This window comes from Perna viridis, chromosome 7 (genome assembly GCF_037379345.1).
Source record: "Perna viridis isolate PV_CMFRI_1.1 ecotype Kerala chromosome 7, ASM3737934v1, whole genome shotgun sequence".
NCBI lineage: Eukaryota > Metazoa > Mollusca > Bivalvia > Mytilida > Mytilidae > Perna > Perna viridis.
In genome coordinates, this window is record NC_142451.1 from 17,632,440 (window position 1) to 17,653,821 (window position 21,382).

The 21,382-nt window shown below is 32.7% G+C and overlaps 1 protein-coding gene across 1 annotated transcript in view; it reads left to right on the forward strand.

Moving 5' to 3' along the window:
- Window positions 1-512: 512 nt before the first annotated feature.
- Window positions 513-21,382, forward strand: part of LOC148611599 (low-density lipoprotein receptor-related protein 5-like) — a 60,083-nt gene continuing 39,213 nt past the window's right edge. Inside the window, exons 1-10 of the mRNA XM_088595257.1 lie at window positions 513-564; window positions 2,828-2,965; window positions 4,221-4,340; window positions 5,042-5,074; window positions 6,648-6,776; window positions 10,908-11,027; window positions 12,219-12,320; window positions 15,013-15,181; window positions 16,393-16,594; window positions 17,999-18,206. Coding sequence (XP_088451383.1) covers window positions 513-564; window positions 2,828-2,965; window positions 4,221-4,340; window positions 5,042-5,074; window positions 6,648-6,776; window positions 10,908-11,027; window positions 12,219-12,320; window positions 15,013-15,181; window positions 16,393-16,594; window positions 17,999-18,206 — 1,273 coding nt within the window. The remainder of the gene's footprint in view (window positions 565-2,827; window positions 2,966-4,220; window positions 4,341-5,041; window positions 5,075-6,647; window positions 6,777-10,907; window positions 11,028-12,218; window positions 12,321-15,012; window positions 15,182-16,392; window positions 16,595-17,998; window positions 18,207-21,382) is intronic.

Below are 21,382 nucleotides of genomic sequence, written 5' to 3' on the forward strand. Positions count from 1 at the left end.
GACTTTGTACTTTAAATAGTTAAGAAAGCGTGTCCGATCCCCCTTTTTTAAATGAGGTGATTGGTCCTAAGAGAAATGTTTATTACTTAAAAGGTTTCGAAAAAGTGGTGTCCGACAGTTCTTATTGGAGAAAAAAGTTCATTTTCGAAATATGCCGTGTCTCAATACTATTCAACGATGGCAGCTTATTTTTAATTTAAATTTGTTTGTTTATAAATAGAATCCTTCTTCAAATATTTCTTGTTGTGGCTATTTTTTTTAATATGAAATCAATTTTTAATATTCAACTCATTCAATTATCTCGACATCTGCAACCTTAATGGAAAATATAGACCATTCCGTCAATAAACACTTTCATAAAAAAAATAAATATTCAAACCATACAAACAATTTCTCCGCATTTAATTCTCATTCAGCGATTCTTTTGGTGACGTCTACACAAACGACCTTGACATTCATATAGGGTGGGTTTGATTTGTAACTGGTTTGCGTGTAACTTGTTCAAGTCTGCGATGTCATGGTTTCCATCGAATCTGGTAGTTGTAGTGATTGGAGTGGTCTTAGGTATATTCAAATAAGCGTTTTACATATTCTGTATTTTTTGGGCGAAACCTGATAAGATCCAATATAATGCAAGTTCGAAGTTTGCCGCCCCGTGCAGGTCCGGGTGTCAAAAGAATAGGCCTGCAGCAGCGCTAAGCTTGTCGTAAAAGGCGACTAAATAGTGCTCAGAAAGCTAGCTGGGGGCTAGGCGCTATTCCCACAGAGCAACTGGGATGTGTGCCCCAGGTGGTGGAATGGGGTACCCCTGGCATGTTACATGCTGGGGTTGTCAGGCTATAATACGGAAAACCTGACCGCAAACCATAGTGGTGCACCGTGTTGGGAAAGATGCCACGTTCCTCGCACGTTAAAGAACCCTGCTGTGGTATTTGATAGGAGTAGGAACCATAGGGCTCTGCCACAGGAGGCTAAATTGCCCGACGTTACCCATCCCTCCCTTTTTCTAGTGGCAATCAAAATTTGTCGACCCTACTGTCCTTGTGTCCCATCCCATTTTTCATTTCATCATCATTTCATGTTCATGTTATCATCCATTTCATGTTCATCATCTGAATATAGCTGAAATATTGCTGCTCGGGCGTTAAACCCCAACAATCAATCAATCAATCGAAGTTTGCCAGATCTGTTACGCTAGCAGAGCACGGTTAAAGCTCAATGTAAACAGTGCCGTAACATGGGTCCCAGGTTCGATTATTGACAGAAGCTGTTCTATTCTTCAAAATTTTGGTTGCTTATATGAAAAATAAATGGAAATCACTTGGGCAGGACTTTACATTACAGGGACTGGTCACTCCTAACAAAGTCTATATAATGTACAAAAATAACTCTGCCTCCCCTGTCTTTATACTGGGTAAACATAAAGCTTATAAGATTTAATTTTTGACATGCATTATGAGGGGAGAAAAAATGTTATGGATTTCAGTTATATAAGTTGTTTGGTTAACAAACTGATTATGACAAAGTTAAGATGAAAATACTGAGGAAGTGTGTTCTCAAAACACTAAAATATAATAAAAATGTCAAAATCAATAATTACTTATTATAATTATCAGTAATTACCCCAGAGAAATTTATGAATTTGGTCCACTTCTAACTGTTAATTAAGTATTTCAAACTCATTATTATGCAATAAAATTATTTTATTTTAAAGAGGTTGATTTAATCATTTAATTGGTAGTAAATTCAAAAGGTTAAACAAGCAGAAAGACATAATGATGAACAGCTCACTGATGTATAGTTTTTAAAATTGAAAATGTTCACATTTCTTTCATAAGACATAGATACATTCAGTTAGTCATCATTATATTATTAATTACCATTTAGCAGATTTTTCTCTTTCATTTGATATTAAGTAGCTGTCTGTAAGAATCATGCAAAATCTGAAAAATGTGATACACCCAAAAAAAGACTATATATTGTTATTTTTGTAATTAAGTTGTTTTATGGGTCTATACTATAAAATGTGTAATTATTCATTCCAATCTGCCTACTCTTAGAAGATAATCAACATTGAAATTCCAGTAGATTCTATTGTATTTGAGTGTCATTTACAGAGTTATCTCCCTTAATTTTGAAATCTATAGTGCATTCTATACAAATTTTTGTCTCCTAACAGCATGAGTTATATGAAAAACCACATGTTAATTTCTGTTTACTATGACATTTCAAACAAAATATCAAAAATAAAAATATGTAGGCTTTTTACCCATGAATCACATTTTGCATAATACTTAGCTGGAGTGCTATATAGGGTGGTCCGTAGATCTGAAAAAATATAGCCAATAAAGATGAGAATTTTGTTGTAGTGAATGAATCTGAGAGCAGTATAAAATTATCAGGATGTGAAGATAATATTATAATAATATTAAGATAATTGCAACTATTTTATCTGTAAAAGAGGTCTTATTCTTTTGCTTGTTAACACCTCTGCAATCTTAAAGAGACAGTACACTATTAGTGCAATTAACTATAGTAAAGAAATAGATGTAGAATTATTTTTTGTGGGAATTTAATGTATAACCATTTACTGAAAAAGTAATTATTGAAGTGTTGAAAGTTAACTTGTACAGGAAGCTGCTGATGGCTGGTTAATGACAATGTTGATGGGGTTTTGTAATCCTTGGTACTCAAATTTAACCTACATTTTAGATTTTCTTTCTTGTTTTTGTTTTTAGGTTAATAATCATTTACAGAAAATGTGTTTAATCTAATATATGCTATATCTATTATAACTATGAGTTACTATCCTTGTGTATATTTACAGTACAACCTCGTCCAGCTGCTAGACCAGACTGTGATGAGAGATTCTTCCTTTGTCATGATGGGTCTCGCTGTGTAGAGAAAACGAAGATTTGTAATCAGCAGCTAGACTGTCCCGATTCTTCTGATGAAGTTTTTTGTGGTATCCAATGCAGCAATTTACTTATTAGTGCAGTGGTTGGAGTTAAAATATTGAAAATGGACCATTTTTCAGTAGTTTATGCAACCAGAGTTTCAATGGGCCATTCATAATTGTTCAATTTAAAATTTCAGTTGGAATGTGATAAATGGTACATGAACCTCTCTAATCACAGTGACCAACAATGTGATATAACTGGGAATACTGGTTTTCTTTTGTTTCCTTACTTTTTTTAAAAAGAAATGACACCATAAATTTGAATTTGATTAAGCTAAATAGAGATTATGTGATATTATTACTTTGAACCGATGAGGACTTTTAAAATATATCATTTAATTGAACCACAATAAATGCGATTGACTTTAAAAAAAAAACAAAACAAAAAAACACAAATACTGAATGATGAGGATTTTTTTTACCGATTAATCAGTTTGTTTTCTTGCATATCCGGCAATTGTGTTGATTTAGTGACATTTTTTATTGATTAATAATTTTTTTATACACTGTTTAATTACTAATATATACTTTTGAACCATTGAAAACACTGTATTACAAAAGGGTTTTTGGGTATTTTACTGGTTTATATCCACAAAGACAATAAAATTGTCAGCTAGAAGCAATGATGTCGTAGCTTTATAATGCACGAAGTGAAGGGTGTTAAGAATATACGGAAAGTGCTATCTTTTTCAACTTTATTGTTGTAGTGTTATTTAAATATATTTGTTTTCTAGGTAATTTATGATCAGGAATATACAAATTGATTGATTGAATGATAATTTTATCAGGACCTTTTTAGGATTATAGCTTCAAAATTTCACTGTTTCTGGTTAATTTTCACCCCCTCCTGTATTTAGAAAAAGAATATATAACAATGCTGATTTTCAAGGTCATAACACCAAATTCATGGTAAAAATGGGATGAATAAATCTTGAAACCTTTAACTGTTTCACACATGTAGTAGATATATGTTCCTTTCAATGTTATATGTTTTGCATAGAGGCATTAACTCTTTATGTATTTTATGATCAATCATATCTTCCACTAATTTCATGGTAATAATGATTAATATGGCATGATAAAAAGGAAAATGTTATCAATCTGACGATATAAAGTCGATTTAAATTGAAAAATAAATTTACTATCGTTTAATCTAACTTTGAATAGGTGTGAAAAAGATGAAGACATACACTAGCTTAAAAATGAAAAAATTTAATTTTTTGATGTTTTGACTTAAAAAATTATAACTGTTTTTATATAGGTAAACAAAACTGTACAGATGGTAAATTCCCATGCCATGATGATTATACTTGTGTTCCTCGTAAACTTATCTGTGACCTTTACCATGACTGTGATGATGGATCAGACGAGCTTGTTTGTGGTAGGTGCATTTTATTGTTTGACCTTAACCTTAACTGTAAAGAGATGATAGGTCAGATGAGGTTGTGTGTATAATTCTCTTGACCTTAATTGTTTGTAAATTTAAACTTGACTCATAATGGGATTGTTCTATATATGTGTCAGAACATGATGCCTGTTATAAGTGTTTTCAAGTGTTTGACCTCACTTGACCTTGTGGCCTTGTACAGGTCTAGATGTCAAAAGAATACGCCTGCAGCATTGCTAAGCTTGTTGTCAAAGGCGACTAAATAATGCTCATAACCCTAGCCTGGGGCCAGGGCACTCTGCCAACAGAGCATCTAGATTGTGTGCCCCAGATGGTGGAATGGGGTACCCCAGGCATGCTGGGATCATCATGAGTATATGTGTGTTTAGCAATTGTATTCATTTATGTGAACTTTTGTGACCTTGATGGTGGATCTACAATTCTGTAGAAATTTACAGCATACAGTATTGCATAATGTTACTTTCGGTGAGCCTGTGCTTATAGCAATTAACCTCTCCTTATTGTGTATATGACCTTAACCTTTACTGTGATGATGGTTAGATTCATGTCTTTTCTAATTCAAAATTTAAATTGACTACATCCATTTTTGCATATAAAATATAAATGCACAAACCTTATAAAATTGATAGCAATTTGATCACAAATTATGAACTTATGTGTTCTTTTATTTTCAGAGAAACAGTCATCAGAGGCCATCACATCTAAAAGTAAGACATTTGATAAATTATACTCCCAGTCAACCAGTGGGTGGTACAATGGAATCACCTAGTCCGTCTGTTCACCTATTTCAATTTTGTCACAAGAATCTCAACTTCCATTGGATGGATTTGTTTCAAATTTATTTTGAATGTGGCTTCATATAGATAGGGCATAAGATGTAATTGGTCATGTACTCCCAAATAGTTAGTGAGGAAATGTTCTCAGACCCATGTGAGGTCTTGGAGTAAGCCTGAGCGTCAACAGAGCAGCCCAGCTGATAGTATGACATACTCTGAGATATCCCAAAGGCTGAGTTCCACTGCTTCCAACTACTTACAGACATCTACTAACAGAATCCCTGTAAGGGGCAGTTGTGCGAGATCCGTAAGGATAGTCAAGACCATAAAAACCCCCAATCATCATGTAAGTGGTTTTAGTTGCTATCCAATATCAACTTTCATGGGACTTTTCCATTTTTCATTATATGGAATAATACAGAAAGATTTCATCACTAAAATTTCAACTCCTAATAAATGAAATTTATTTCTAATGTAGTCTGTGACTTTATATAGATGGAGCATATGTTGAAAGGAATTTGGTTGCTGTCCAGTTGCAACTTCTTGTACCTGTTAGGGAAAACATACCTTTACAATGTAAGCAACATGCTTGTATCTTGTATCTGTTCCAGATCATACACAATTAATAGGATAGGTGCATGTATGCTCTGCACCATTTTGTCACAAGCTGGACCTTACAAACTTCTACACTATACATATATACTTTGGTAAAACTGGCTTAAACATTGATATTCATCTCCTCTATATTAGGCAATATTTTAGTTTTCAAAAAGAACCATTTACATCACTTCAGAATCCTTTCTTATTAAGGATGCTAATAATCTATAAAACTTTCAGAAAACACTTATAAAAATTAATTAATATACAATGTTTAAAGTGTTTAAATATGTTCACTCTTCACCCTGATGTACTCCCAAACAGTCAGAGTGGGGAAACACTCTTGGACCCACGTGGGGTATGGGAGTAGGTCAGGGCGTCAACAGAGCAGTCCAGCTGCTAGTAGGACATACTCTGATTGAATTCTTCCGTCAAGTTCCCCGGAGGCTGGGCTTTGCTACTACCTACAACTAACAGACATCTACTAACACAATCCCCGTAATGGGCGGTCATGCTAGATCGGTAAGGATAGTCTAGACCATAAAAACCACCAATTGAATATTAGATATGTTACATTAAATATGAATAATTAGTTTCTATATGTAATTACTGAAATTTCATTATTACTCTTACAAATAAATTTCAAAATGATTTCTTGATAGCACTTCAGTTATTATACATAAATTCCTGCTTAATATTTTTATATAGTATTTATACACAATTCCTGAATATTGTAGTGATAAATATAATTTCTAAACCTGTTAGTTATGAAATGTAATTACTGAAATTTTCAGTAATTATATATAATTCCTAATTACACACTTTAATAGTAACATATGTTTGTAACTACATATTGCTGCAATACCATAATTGTCTCCCTTTATATTCAATCTTACTTGTCATCTAGTTACAGAGAACAATAAAGAATGCACAGACAAGCCTTGCAGTGAAAGCTGTGTTCATCTTCAGGATCTAAATGAATGTGTATGTCAGGCTGGTTATGTTATACAAGACAATGGCAAATGTGTAGTACAAGGTACATGTCCCCTTAATTACAAGTATATCTTTGTCTGGAATATAGTTCAGGTTCTAGCTGTGGCGTCACAATTCACAGGGAAAGATTCTTAGCTCACCTGGCCATAGGCCATGTGAGCTTTACCATCATTTGCATCCTTCTTGTCATCATCATTAACAATTTTGCAAACGTCTTCTCTAAAACTACTGAAAGGATATGAATGATACTTAAATTATTGTTCCTTAGGGTATCCTGCACAAAGTTCGTGCTTTGATATTTGATCCATTTCAAAACATGGCCGCTGTTACTAAAAATAGAACAGAGGGATCAGACATCATTTTTTCATGAATATCTCCAAAATCATCAGGTTTAATCAAATTTTGATGAAGAAAAGTGTTAAACATGATGAGTCTATCTGTGGTCAAAATTTGGTAAAAATCTGTGGACCCATCTCAGAGTTGTTGCCCTTTTTTGACATTTTTTGGCTATTTTTGATGTTATTATTTCAAGTGTCTTCTTCTTTGAAACAACTATTCAGAATCTAATTAAACTTAGTAAGATTATTTTTTATGGTTTTCCACTAACTGATTGTTTAAAATTTTTGAAATGTCAAAAACATTGCCACTAAAAATATAATGTAGGGTCAAAATACAGTTTTTAGCAAATAACTCAAATACCATTGAATTTAGCAAAATTTGATTTGCAGAAGTATTGTTGAACACCATTAAAAGACAGATGTATGTCAAAATTTTCAAAATGATTTGTTGCCCAATGTAGGAGTTATGGCCCCTGGAACAGATTTTTCACATGTACAACTTAGAAATTCTTTTTCTTTGAAACCTTGATACAAAATTTTATGAAAGTTGGCATAATTGTTCCTTAGGGTAGCTTGCACAAATTGATCATTTAAAATTTTTCATTGGTGAAAAAACATGGTCTTCGTTACTAAAAATATAGTATTAGGTTCAAAACGCCTTTTTTGCAATTTTTTCCTCAACTATAGAAGAATAATGAAGATGGAAGATAAACATGATATTTTGAGTTGACTGGCAGTATTGAAATGATTTTTAAGGTAGTAATTTTCCAAATGGCTGCCATTTTTCACTAGTTGCTTGGATTCTTATGATTTTTGGTTTCTGTAGGAAACATGGTGTTCTGAGTTGATTTGTGATTGTGAAAGTTGGTTCTTTGGAACCATTTTCAAAATGGCTGCCATTTTCCTGTTATTTTTTTATACTTGCTTTGATTTCAATGATATTTGGTTTATACAGTAAACAAGGTCTCCAGAGTTGAATAGTGATGATGAAAATGTTGTATAGCCATGATTTAACTTCATTTTATGTTCTCTATCAGCAAAATTAATGTATATTGGGCGTACGCCCCTCAGACCTGTTAGAATAACAGGGCATAGAGGGACCCTTGTCCAAATTTTTCCAGAGGTTCTTAAAACACTTTGAAAGCATTTCCAACATTTTACAGTGCAGTAGGTACTCCGCTATTTTACAGCAGTCAACAACATGTGCTCTTTTACGGAAATTTTTTGTCAAACATGGTAACAAAGCATGATTTCTTTACGTATTTAGTTAATCAGGCATGGTTTGCCAGGTGAATGGTTCAGGCTTTTTGAGAGCCTCTTGTTTCACTTGCATTGTGTTGAATGGCAGCTTTAAAGTGTTGATTACACGCCATTTTTATGTCATTTTCTATATTGATACTACGTCATTAATTGAACTAGATATAGTTCCAGGTATCATACAGGTGTTTTGTAGTTCCAGGTATCATACAGGAGTTTTGTAGTTCCAGGCATCATACAGGTGTTTTGTAGTTCCAGGCATCATACAGGTGTTTTGTAGTTCCAGGCACCATACAGGTGTTTTGTAGTTCCAGGCGTCATACAGGTGTTTTGTAGTTCCAGGCGTCATACAGGTGTTCTGTAGTTCCAGGCATCATACAGGTGTTTTGTAGTTCCAGGCATCATACAGGTGTTTTGTAGTTCCAGGTATCATACAGGTGTTTTGTAGTTCCAGGCATCATACAGGTGTTTTGTAGTTCCAGGCATCATACAGGTGTTTTGTAGTTCCAGGTATCATACAGGTGTTTTGTAGTTCCAGGCATCATACAGGTGTTTTGTAGTTCCAGGCGTCATACAGGTGTTTTGTAGTTCCAGGCATCATACAGGTGTTTTTTGCACATGGAGAAGTAATTTTATTATGTCACTATGACAGTTTTTAGTTGATAAAAACAAATGAGTATTTTCTGCCTTTATTTGGATCAGATGTGCTCTAGAAAAGTCTTCATTGTACAATAATTTGTTGTCAATGCAGGCAAATCAATTTTGCTCTTTGTTATTTTGTCTTGTCTCAGGAATCATTAATGATTATGAAAAAGTTCTCTAAGTATTGACATGCCTTAACCTAAGAAGACCATTAACTTAAGTTTGTCATGGCTTTTACAATGATCTTATCTTTTGCCCTTGAAAGACAAAATTTTATGTTTTTTCCCAATTCCTTCTTCTGCTCAACACCATACAATTTCCTTTAATTTCTTAAATCATTTGTTTTCTACACCAACTGCCATATTTTAAATCAGATATAAGTCCAAGTTATTGACTTATTGGATAGAAATATAGTTAAAGTGTAAAATCCTTTTAAAGAGAATCAACTTTCTTGACACTAATAATACGAGTTGGTCCCAGGATAATTCCGAGCAAGCAATTCAGAATCTTTTGAGCCTATGTTTAGTGGGAAATGTTTTTTTTTGCATGCAATATTTATCAGCATAACTACATGAAATTTTCATCAGATCATGTTTATAATCTCCTTGTTAAGTTCTTTTCTCTATATGAATCAGGCAATGGAAGAATCATAGTGGAAAAAACACAAGTCTTTCCATGAAATTTTATCCAAAATGTTATCTGAAATGCAGAAATGGCATTTATTTCTTTTTAAGTGTCAATAATTTGAGGTTTAATTTACATCAAATGCATTTCAATTTCATCATCTAAGGGAGAAAACTCACTTATTCCTGATCATTTTATTTTTTTAACTTTGAATTTGATTTTCTGTATCCTCTGACGCCTAAAACAAATAAATTGTTTAATTTGTCTTCAATAGACCATGAACTATGCCCACATCAAATTTTGTGTTTCTGAGCATGGGTCATTATTTTTCAATTTTGTGGTTTTTTTTCGGAGCATGGGTCATTATTTTTCAATTTTGCCTGATTCTTACTGCTTCCAGTACTAATTACCATGATGCTTACCCTACTGGTGCACCTGGTCCATGCTTCCAGCTAATTACCATGCTTCATAAAATTTATAGAATGAGTTATTCATATTTTATCAATTTTTATTTGCATCTACACTGTTTATGAGGTTTCCTCTATTACAAAATTCAGCTTTATTAGTTATTAACTTCCTGTTGACTGGCTTTATGACTTATTTTACATTTAGGATATAATTTACACTGTTAATTGTTTTTTTCTAGATACTATTCTTCTTTCAAATTTTCAAAATATCAAGTTAGGAATATTAGCCGCATAAGAAACTGGTTATTATTTTGTTCCTTGTTTGAAATATTAAAGCATGCTTTCTATCCTTAATATAATTTTTGGGAAGTTATGTAATGGTTTTTAAAATTAATTAATTATTAGCTTTGAATGTATGATATTTGCCTTGTTCAAAAGTTGACAACAAAAATGACGAAATTAAGACATCCTCATAACTTCAAAAAGAAGAATATTATCAGGGGTTCAAATTTAAACTGATGGGAGACCAGGGGCCTTGTTTCATAAATAATTCTCAACTTGAGATTTTCCTCAAATCCTTCAGTTTTCCTTAAATCTTCAATTTCAAGCAGTCTGATTGGTTAAGATTTTAGTTGAGGAGGGATTTGAGGATAATCTCAATTTGAGATTTTTTATGAGACTGGCCCCAGGACCCTCACTTTTTGAGGTTATATGTCCTGGACCTAGCTTCCATCCTGTACGTTAAATTTACTCTTATTGCGGACCTTTCACTTTCTTCTGGTGTTGCTTTCATTTAGGAAAAAAAGTCAAGGATCTTTCACTCTTGAAAGTAAATTTACACCTCAGAAAACCATATAAAGTAAAAAATTATAGCTGAAACAAGTTCAAATTCTAATTTTTTTTCAGGTCCTTCACCTACCCTCTATGTAGCTGCATATAACAAGATTTTATCATACAACACCAGGTCAATAAATGGTTCTAAACCTAGAATAGTGGTGGACCATCTTAAACATGTTTTTAATATAGGTATGTTTTATATGTCATGGCAAGGTTTTGTTTCTGTGAAGTGAAATTTACAGGTTTTTTCGCATAACGATCCATGAGTTCATGATAGTGACCATAAAACTTCTGTAGTGATGACTTCAATCTTGTAGCAACAAAACCCCGTTCCAGAAGCCTAATTGTAAGATGTCTAGTGTGATACAAAAAGTCTGTGTAGTCACTGCAAGCTCTGGCGTAACATATGAGTTGTCATATGAAAACTCCATACTAGGTGCTGAAGGGATGTTGCCACATCATTGACAATATGAATGAAGTCATCACATTTGTCATCTAATTTGGTACTTTCCACTTGCACCATACCCCATTGCCCAATCCCCCATTCCCCATTGCCCCATGCCCCATTCCCCCATCCCCCTTTGTCCCATACCCCCCTATAGCCCCATTCCCCCATCCCCAATTGCCCCATACCCCATAAAATGGGAAGTTCCATATAGGTACTGTAAATAGTTTTCCTTTACCATCAATCTCTAAGTGTAGGTCAAGATATGAGGCTGACTTCACATGTCAGTAGTACCCTTTATCTCAAGTTTTTTTAGGTAGATGTGATGTATGGTTATGGTTTTTTATGTTCTACACTGTCACCCATCTCTTTACTCAAAACAACTCACTTTTTTTTTAAGTTTTTAATAATTTTTTTTTAAAAACTTATTAAATAACATATCTTAAGTGGCCACTTTTTAAGAAAGAAAATGCATTCTGTAAAAGTACTATAATTTGTTCATGGGGTACCAATTTCTGTGGTTTTCGTGTGTAGTTCAGAACCACAAAATTTGGTTCCCACCATATAGTAGATTCCTACTGATGTGTATACTGAAAACCACAAATTTGAGAATCCATGAACTTGTGTTTCTGCCCTGATCCATGAAAATTGATATCCACAAATTAAAGTACTTTCACAGTATCTGACAAAATATAGTTTGAACAAATACTCATATTGTTTTGCTTGGTGTAATTAGTTCAATAAAAATTCCCAATTCAGTCTTTTCCATAAATTCTTAAATTTTCCAATTATGTTATTATTGCTTATACTTAAGTGAAAAAAGGTGTGGAATAATTTTCATAATTGTACTGAATTTTATGCAAATGTCTTTCCTAAAGGCCATTTTGCAAAAGAAATTATAAAGAAACAGTTAAGTATGCATGTCTGTCTTCCAGCGATCCATGGTAGATATTTGTATTGGACAGACAAAGAAGAGAAAGCTGTGTATAAATATGATATTATAGATCAACACCCACCATGGAAACTGATAGATACAGGTATTACCTCATGTTATAACCATGGAAACTGATAGTTACATGTATATATTGTGTTATAACCATGAAAACTGATAGATACAGGTATGCATTGTGTTGTAACCATGGAAACTGGTGGATATGGGTATACGTCATGTTATAACCAGTCAATGCATGTATATATTTCGTGCTGTTCTTGCTGAAAGTTAGTAGTCATTTGGATCAAATGACATGAAGATTATCTTTGTGGCACTCTGAAAATTTTGCATTGGACAATTTGACCAACCATTCGAGGCATTTGTGAAGCCAATTTTTTGTTTTCAGTGGACTGGTGCCAGCTTTTATGAAGTCGTGACTAGTATCAAATAAATACCAACTAGTCTTGTTCTAGCTGAAACTAAAACTGGTTAAGTTATCTGCCCTATCATAATGGCATTGTTGGTTTTTGTACCTTTCACTGTGCATCAAATAATTACGTGTGTCATCTGTAGTACAGCCATTGGTTCATAATGTTAACTGATTATTCCCTCTTGAGGATGTGGCATACTGGTTAGGGTGCTAGACTGTGACAGCAAGGTGGGTGGTGCTGTAATGAGTTTGTAACTCATAAATAATTGAATTGGTCAGATATATGCAGACTTGGATCCAGTTGATTGTTCTGTGTTTTTGTTCTTCCTGGGCTAAGCATTTCTTCTCTGATGCTTACATCATAACATCATAAAATTGGCTTTACTTGCACAACATCATGTAAGCTTTTAGTATTGCATGTCATTATCTGATTTCTGTTTGTAAGTGCCAATGGGGACTGTAGACTCACCTTGGCATATTAAAATGCTGTAATAAACCAAGATATGGGAGACAACTGGCCTTAAAAATGGCTTGTTTTGTAGGATCAGCTTTTCTTTGTACTAATTACTAGTAATTCCAGACATTTAATTTGACTATATAAGCATCTTATATGTATACATATATTATTATAACTGAAGGCTGATGATTCATTGTTTATGTTCAATCTACACTTTATAGCTTTTTACCATTGCTCTGGCATTTAAGAAACTACTAATATCACTGTGACAGAAACTTTCCTTAACTCTCATTAAATTTTCTTTGATATATCCCTTTAGCTTTAATGGCTCTTTAATGGCATGTTCATGATCATTTGTTGTAGTGCTTTTAGTTCTGTAGATATAATAAAAGAATTTTTTGATAGTTTTCTCTTTTTTTATTGTTTTGGGATGGTTTTGTACTATGGGTGAAGTTATTCCAGGGAAAAAAAAATGAAATATGATTTTTATACTAGACTTTTACAATCGACTGTCAGCATTTTCATGTTTCTATGACTTAAGAGCTTAAGAAATATTTGTTATTGTTTCAGTTTCCATGGAGACAAATGTTTAAAGTTGTTATTGGTTTGGAAATTATTGTAGTCTTGCATTTGTTTCAAATTGCATTGGCCATATTATGACATATGACATTTTATTTATGTTTTCCTCATGTTTAACAAAGTTTTGAGGGTAAAATGTAATAGTTCTGTCCATCTGTATGGCCAAATTTTGTGTAAGAAACCCTTTTATCACAGAATGGATTATGATGAAGTTTAGAAGTAGTTGATATATGTACATCTTGTCAGATGCCTGCAGGGGCAGGTAATACAACTTTTGCGTGTATATGTAATATTCAATGTATCCTTTGTGAAATACTTTCCACCGGAAAAAAAAATTAATATCAAATTTAATCCAGGGATATTTTATAATAGTAAAATGTTTTCCATGGCTATTAAATTGTTTTCATTCAAAATAAAAGTATCCTGTGTGAAATACTTTCTACCAGAAAAAAAAATGATATGAAATTTAATCCAGGGTTATTTTAAAATATATAGTAAATAGTTATATACATAGTAAAATGTTTTGCATGGCTATTAAATTGTTTTCATGATGATGATTGAACATACAAGTGTCTGAAAGGGTTTTCTTTAGGAACACTATATAAAAAAGTGGGCTTGTTTTTTTTTTGTGGGGTAAAAAGAGATCACAGTGTTATTTGTTAACGATTCAGTTTTTTTTTTCGTGTGACATGTTATCCAGGATGCTTTTAGATATTAATTAGTATCAAGGATGATTTTATACATTAATTTTCATCCTGGATGTTATACCATGGGATGTTTTACTCATAGTCTTTCATCTAGGATATTATTTTATGGATAAATATTATCCTGGAAAGTTCAAGGTACATGTATATTTTTTATAAATATATTATTTCCTGGATAATATTTAACTATAAAAATTTATCTAGAAACACTTTATATAGTGAATCATTGTAATAAAAACACTTATCCATGTGTTTTTTTTTAATAATGCTGTGTTTATCTCAGTTTCCTAGTGGTAACTTCTTACATGTATTATATTGACCTCAACAAGAAGGCTTGAAAATTCCAAATTAATTCCAATTTGAGTATTGTCTGCTTTCTGATACAGATTTTATAGTTTAAGGAGGTAGACCTAGGGTAAGAAACATAACTCTTGATATCAGTGATATGTTTGTATCATATTCAATTTCACCAAAGCTTTTCAAGCTTTCCTTTGAAACAGAATAACATCAGTCCAAGTTACTTTGATGATTACATGAGATTGAATGTTTAATGCTGAGTACAAACATTCCAATGATTTGTAAGATTTGTGCCCTTTACCCTAGGGCTACCTCAATTATTTGCCTTTAGGTTTGAAGTCACCCTCTGGAATTACTATTGATTCAGTTTTGAATCATATGTATGTAGTGGACAGCTCTCAAAATAGAATTGTGGTATGTGATGACCATGGTGAAAATTGTACAGTAGTGTTAGAGCATCTTGATGAGCCATTAGACATCACAATCTGCTATGATCATAGGTTTGTGACAATAATGGTTTTATTCTTTAATTAGAGACATGATTTTATCCTATTCAAAAGCAGAAGTAGCATTTTTTCACATCTAGATTTTATAGTTATGATTTTCGATCATATATTACCTCCAACTTTTGCCAATTTCCACTTTGTTGACCTTATAAAATATTGTCTCTAATTAATGAGGTTTTTTTTTTCAAGAAAAAGGAACAGACATGATGAAACACAACAAACACACCATCATATAACCTTTATAAATAATAGTAAATACATGTACCTCTAGAAATCCTCAAAAGGTCTTCAAGAAGTGTAAACACACCTTTAAGTAAGCTCTAGGGAAAGCTTCAACAACAAAAGTAATAAAATCCATGGTAACAGAATGATAACACTTCTTCAAAATAAACTAAAAAGTAAAATAAAGACATAAAAATATGTTATTGACCAACATCTGACTGTGGACAGGCATAAATGTCTGTGGTGGGGTTTAACTAGTTCAATAAGGCCTCAACCATCTCCCTTCAGTATATGGTGAAAAATGAACTGAAACAACAATTAACCTTTGGAAGTGCTGTGAAAATCTAATGAGGTACTGACATCTACTTTTCATTAGTTTCTGTCGGTCAAAAACAATTTCATGTTATAATCCATTTTATATCTAGTCAGCCCACAATGTAGGTCTTCACAATTATTGTCTATGTGTCTGGCTACCTGTTATACTCTTTATGTTTTTATATTTGCTTAAAGCTGTCAGATGTAGAAAGACTTATCATCAAGAAATGTTCTTATATTTTTAAATTCTAAGAAAAACCTAGATTAAAAGAGGCATGTTTTAAACTTCTTGAATGAAAACTTCTTGGTTTGAGAAAACAGAGCAATATGAAAAGAAAGTTATAGATAATTGTTATATTGATTATAGGGTAGTATTGACAATTGACTGATAATTTCATAAAACTAATGAGTAACAAACTAACGGAAACTCTGCAAGTCACAAAAATGAAAATAAGTACATTCCAGGGCCGTAGCCAGATTTTCTGAATGTGGGGTGTGAACTGACCACTGATAAGCAATTTTACTTTGTTATCTGGTATGATTTCTCTTTAATTACAGGCTAAGATATAAATCAAAGTTTTTTTGTTTTTTTCAAAAGGGGGGTGCAATCACACCCGTCACATCCCCTGGCTGTATGATAACAACCACATTGGTATCTTTCATTCCAGGTTAATTATTTGGACTGAAGGAGGTAAGAAACCAGGTATAAGGAAGTCACAGCCCAATGGTGATAATGTTGATACCATTATTCAGGGCTCTGCTGTGAGACCTATTAGTGTTGTATGGGACAGTGTCTCTGGAAGGATTTTTTGGGGAGATTCAGGGCTGAATACTGTAGAAAGTGTGGATGTAGCTGGCTCTAACAGAAAGGTTAGGTATTTCTCTTTAAATAGGCAAGAATAGAAAAGAAAGTTGACAGGTTAAGTAATTCGACATCACCTTCTGTAAAGACAGCCATAATTTTGCAACATGCTGAAGAAGGATAATACTAACAATCAATATTTTATGTGAGACACTTTACAATGTTGTTTCCCTTAAGGAAGACTATAGCTAATACTTCTGTCTTCAGATTTTCCTGCTTTTTGTCAAAGATAATTTTGGATGAACATATAAAAACAGGGGTCACAGAACTTGATTTCTAGATAATTTTGCCTAGGATATTTCTACAACATTTTATATGGATTCTGGTATATAAAATTTCTTAAATATTTATGTGAAGGACTCTTATCTGATATTCTTTTATATTTCAAAAAGAAAGAAAATTAGCTGGGGGTCACTGAATTCTTTTTCTTGTAGCATAAAAACAACATTCCCACTACATATTTAGCACTTTCCCACCAGTTGTCTCTCCTTGAAATGTTTTTTTTGTAATAAATGTAATATTACCATACAAATTATTAAGTAAAAAATTCATTAAAATAATACTAATATATATTTTACACCATGTCAAACACTATTAGTTTATTGAAAGTGCTTATTTTAAATTCAGAAATAATCGCATGCATTATTTATTATGATTTTGTCATTTAACTGTAAATGTGAATTCCTTTTTTTTTCAATATCAAGAAACACTTTACATCTTAAAAATTCCTTATGTGTGTTTAAATTGTAGTAATTTTTAGTCAGTCACCCTTAATATAATCATTGAAATGTGAATTTCGAGTACATCTGTATTAAGAAAAGAATGCACCATGTAATAGGTATGATCCTAAGAGGGACTATACTGCTTGTCTTTCTACTTGCTCAAAGATAATTTTCTCAATTTCTAAAAGAAACTGTATCATATTTGATCATAATGATCACGATGACTTTGGGTTCTCTAAAGCACCAACTTTTTTTTTAACAAAACTCAGACTTTGTAAAAATAGCATGTTGAACTGAAATTCTACAAGGTATTATAGTGTCTCAAGAAATCATGGAAAGTAATTCATCTTCAGTATCTTAAGCAAATCTTTGGTCAGTCTGATAAGATTTGAAACCAGTGAGGATTTCCTTAACATGATGATGCACGCTATGTCTTACGTGATAAGATTTGAAACCAGTGAGGATTTCCCTAACATGATGATGCACGCTATGACTTACGTGATAATATTTATCAAGTTCAAAATTTTACTCCCTTTATCTAACAAGAAACCTTTCACAATCTTTAAATACATTGCCATGCAAGAAACATATATTTAGCTTTTTTATTGTTTTCCTAGACAAAATATGGACGAATTAACTTTGACAGAAAATGAAAAGATTTGATTTATGAATTTTATGAAATGACTGCAGGTTGTTGTCTCAAGAAACTTCCAGAATCCCGTTGGATTAGCTGTTTTTGAAGACATGATCTACTGGGCAGATCAGGATCATGGTTCTGTCTATTCAGCTGATTTAGATACCAGCAGAAGACTGTTGCCAATAGTTACCAATGTAGGTCATGTGACTGACATTGTGATTGACCACCCAGTTCTTCATAATGTCACATATGGATCACAAGGTATCTGTTTCTATTATACAACAAGTTGGAGGTCAATTGGAATTACCCTGTCTGTCAGTTCTTCTGAATGTTGTTGCAATTTATGTCAATTTTCTGTTTCAATGGACGTCACTATTTTTCACTATATCTGATTATTGAGAGAAATTTCATCACAAAATTCTTAGCAAGCATTTGATCGATTTAATTCAAATTTGGTATGTGGCTTTGTATAGATGGGACATATCTTGTATGCTATTTTGGGTGCAGTTCAATATCAACTTCCTGTATTGTAAGACTTTGCCAATTACACTATACCAAATAATAGAAATAATTTTTGTCACAGAATCTTAGCTTCCAAAGAATGCATTTATTTTTAAATCATTGATAGGGCATACATTGTAGGTTTAATCCTGTTTCTCCCACTTTAATCCTTCCAATTAACAATTAATTAAGTAAACAAAAAAGCCAAAGGGTTTACTGACCATAAAATTGTATAGTTTGTTTCATGAATATACATATTATACATATGTTTTGTGTATGTAGGTAGACCATCACACTCTACACGTTGATGTACTCCCAAATAGAGTGGGGAAACGCTCTCGGACCAGTAAACCCTATTGTTGCGTGTTTTTTTCACAATGTATCGATGACCTCCAAAGGACTGAACTTTCTCTACCAAACTTGTTATGAACATACTGAACTTAAAGGTTTGCCATACTTGAATTAAATGACTTAGAAAAGAAAACAGCTCCATTTTTTACAATAATATTTGGTGAGAAATGTTCAACATTGACATGAATTGCAGCTTGAGTAAGCTGCAACTCTTTTACTTAAAATGTTTAAATCAGAGTACTGTAGCTTGAATACAGACTACATATTAGTAACTGTCAGTAATTAAGCTTGGGTCCTAAACAGTTATAATTTGGAAAAAAAAAGATAATTAATAAACTGCAGTAATGATGCAAAATAAATGCAAGAAGATAAATGCAAAAATATCAAGTTTTAAGCGCACCTGGCCAAAGGCCATGTGAGCTATTGCCATCACTTGGCGTCTGTCATCGTTGTCCGTTGTCGTCGTTAACAATTTTTCAAAACTCTTCTCTTCTGAAACTACTTGACCAATTTGAACCAAACTTGGCATGAATGTTTCTTGGGGTATCCTGCATAGAACTGATGTGGGGATTTTTGATCCGTTGAAAAACATGGCCGCCATTACTAAAAATATAACATAGGAATCAGACAGTTAGGTTTAGCCAAATTCTGACGTGGGTAAAAATGTTCAGCGTGATGAGATCTATTTGCGGTCAAATTTTCATTTTAATACATTAAGCCATGTTGGAGTAATTTCCCTTTTTCAACGTTTTGTAGCTATTTTAAATGAAAAGGATCCACGAACTAACACAACTTTGTAATAAGTAAGCAATTTCTATCGAAAAAGTTGAACTCGGACCGCAACGAACAAAATCCGGAAATATTGGAACTTCAATTTCTTGAACTCCCGGCAACTGGAACACATTTCAGTGTCCGTTGGAGTTTGAGTTACTGAGGTTTGACTGTATTGCCCATTTTCGACTTTTTTTGCTATTTTGAATGTTATTTCTTTAAAAAATCTTCAAATTTTCATATTATATCATTTTTCATATATTAAGCCATGTTGGAGTAATTGCCCTTTTTCAACGTTTTTTAGCTATTTTGAATATTATTTCTCTCAAAACTCTTCTCCTCTGACACAACCCGACCAATTGGAACCAAACTTGGTATGAATGTTTCTTGGGGTATCATGCATAGAATTGATGTGAGGATTTTTGATCTGTTGAAAAACATGGCCGCTGTTACTAAAAATAGAACATAGGGGTCAGACAGTAGTTTTTCACATTTATCTCCAAAACCATTAGGTTTAGCTGAATGCTGACAGTAGTAAAGTGAAAAGTTGTTGACCCATGTTGGAGTTATTGCCCTTTTTGGACGTTTTTTTTTTCTGTTTATGATGTTATTACTTTAAAAAATCTTCTTCTCAGAAACTGCTCTACAGAATTCAATGAAAGTTGACATTTTTGTTTTATAGGGTATCCTTAACGAAATGAGAATTTTTTTATCGCTGAAAAACATGGCTGCTGTTTCTAAAAATAGAACAATGGGGTCAGACAGAAGATTTTTGCATACATCTCCAAATCTGTTAGGTTTAGCTAATAGCTTTCAATTGCATAAATGATCCTTATTGAAAGGCTTACAAATGTGTCCAATGAATCAAATGGAGTCAAAATTGTCTGACAACTCCATGTTAGAGTTATTGCCCTTAAAAGGCAAAAATTTAACAAGGTGAGCGATTCAGGCTCCTGGGAGCTTTTTGTTCATAAATTGTATCAAGCATAACAATAGCAAGTAAAAAAAGATTCTAATACAGACCATTTTGTTTTTTTTACAGTTGTTTTGTCGAAGTAAAGTATTGAAATTATTTTTTTACATGTTTAACCTCTAAGAATGGAATTTTATGTGAAACACTTGTATTTTTGTACTTTTAAATGAAATTAATCAAAGTCATACATGAACTTTATTATACTTTTACATATTTTAACTGTGATATACAAGTAAATTACAGGTAAAATTTTAGCAATAATTCAGAAATAAACTATAATTGCTAAAACAACAAATCCTCCCATGTTTATTTAGGTATGTAATTAAAAGTGGGACAAACAGGAAGACACCACATTGTAAGAGATTTTAGGCGCTGCCCCATATCAGTTTCCTGTATGAGTGGGGGTATGCTAAACACAGTAATGCATGCGACTTCATACTTGTTTTATTATTCCAAACACATTCAACATGGGGAACTTAGAAATGTCTGAAAAACACCTTGTAAGAGCTCTCACACTTATATTTCTTACCAGATTAATATAAACTTTCAAAATGTCATTGTGATGAATCTCTAGGACAGGTTAGAAAATCAATGATGACCAGCTTACTCCTTAGGAAATTGACATTTCTTTAAGACTTGTTTTTAAGAGCTCTCATGTCCACTTTCCCTTACAGATTTAGATGGAATTTCATACCAAAATTAATGATCTCAGACTCCCTCAGGCATTGTACACTGTTATTTCGTTTTATCCATTACAATGATGAAAAAAAAAAACAGTGTCTTAATTATGATGTCACTCTTTAATATTTTTTGTATGTCTGTTCCCTGATCAATTGAAAAG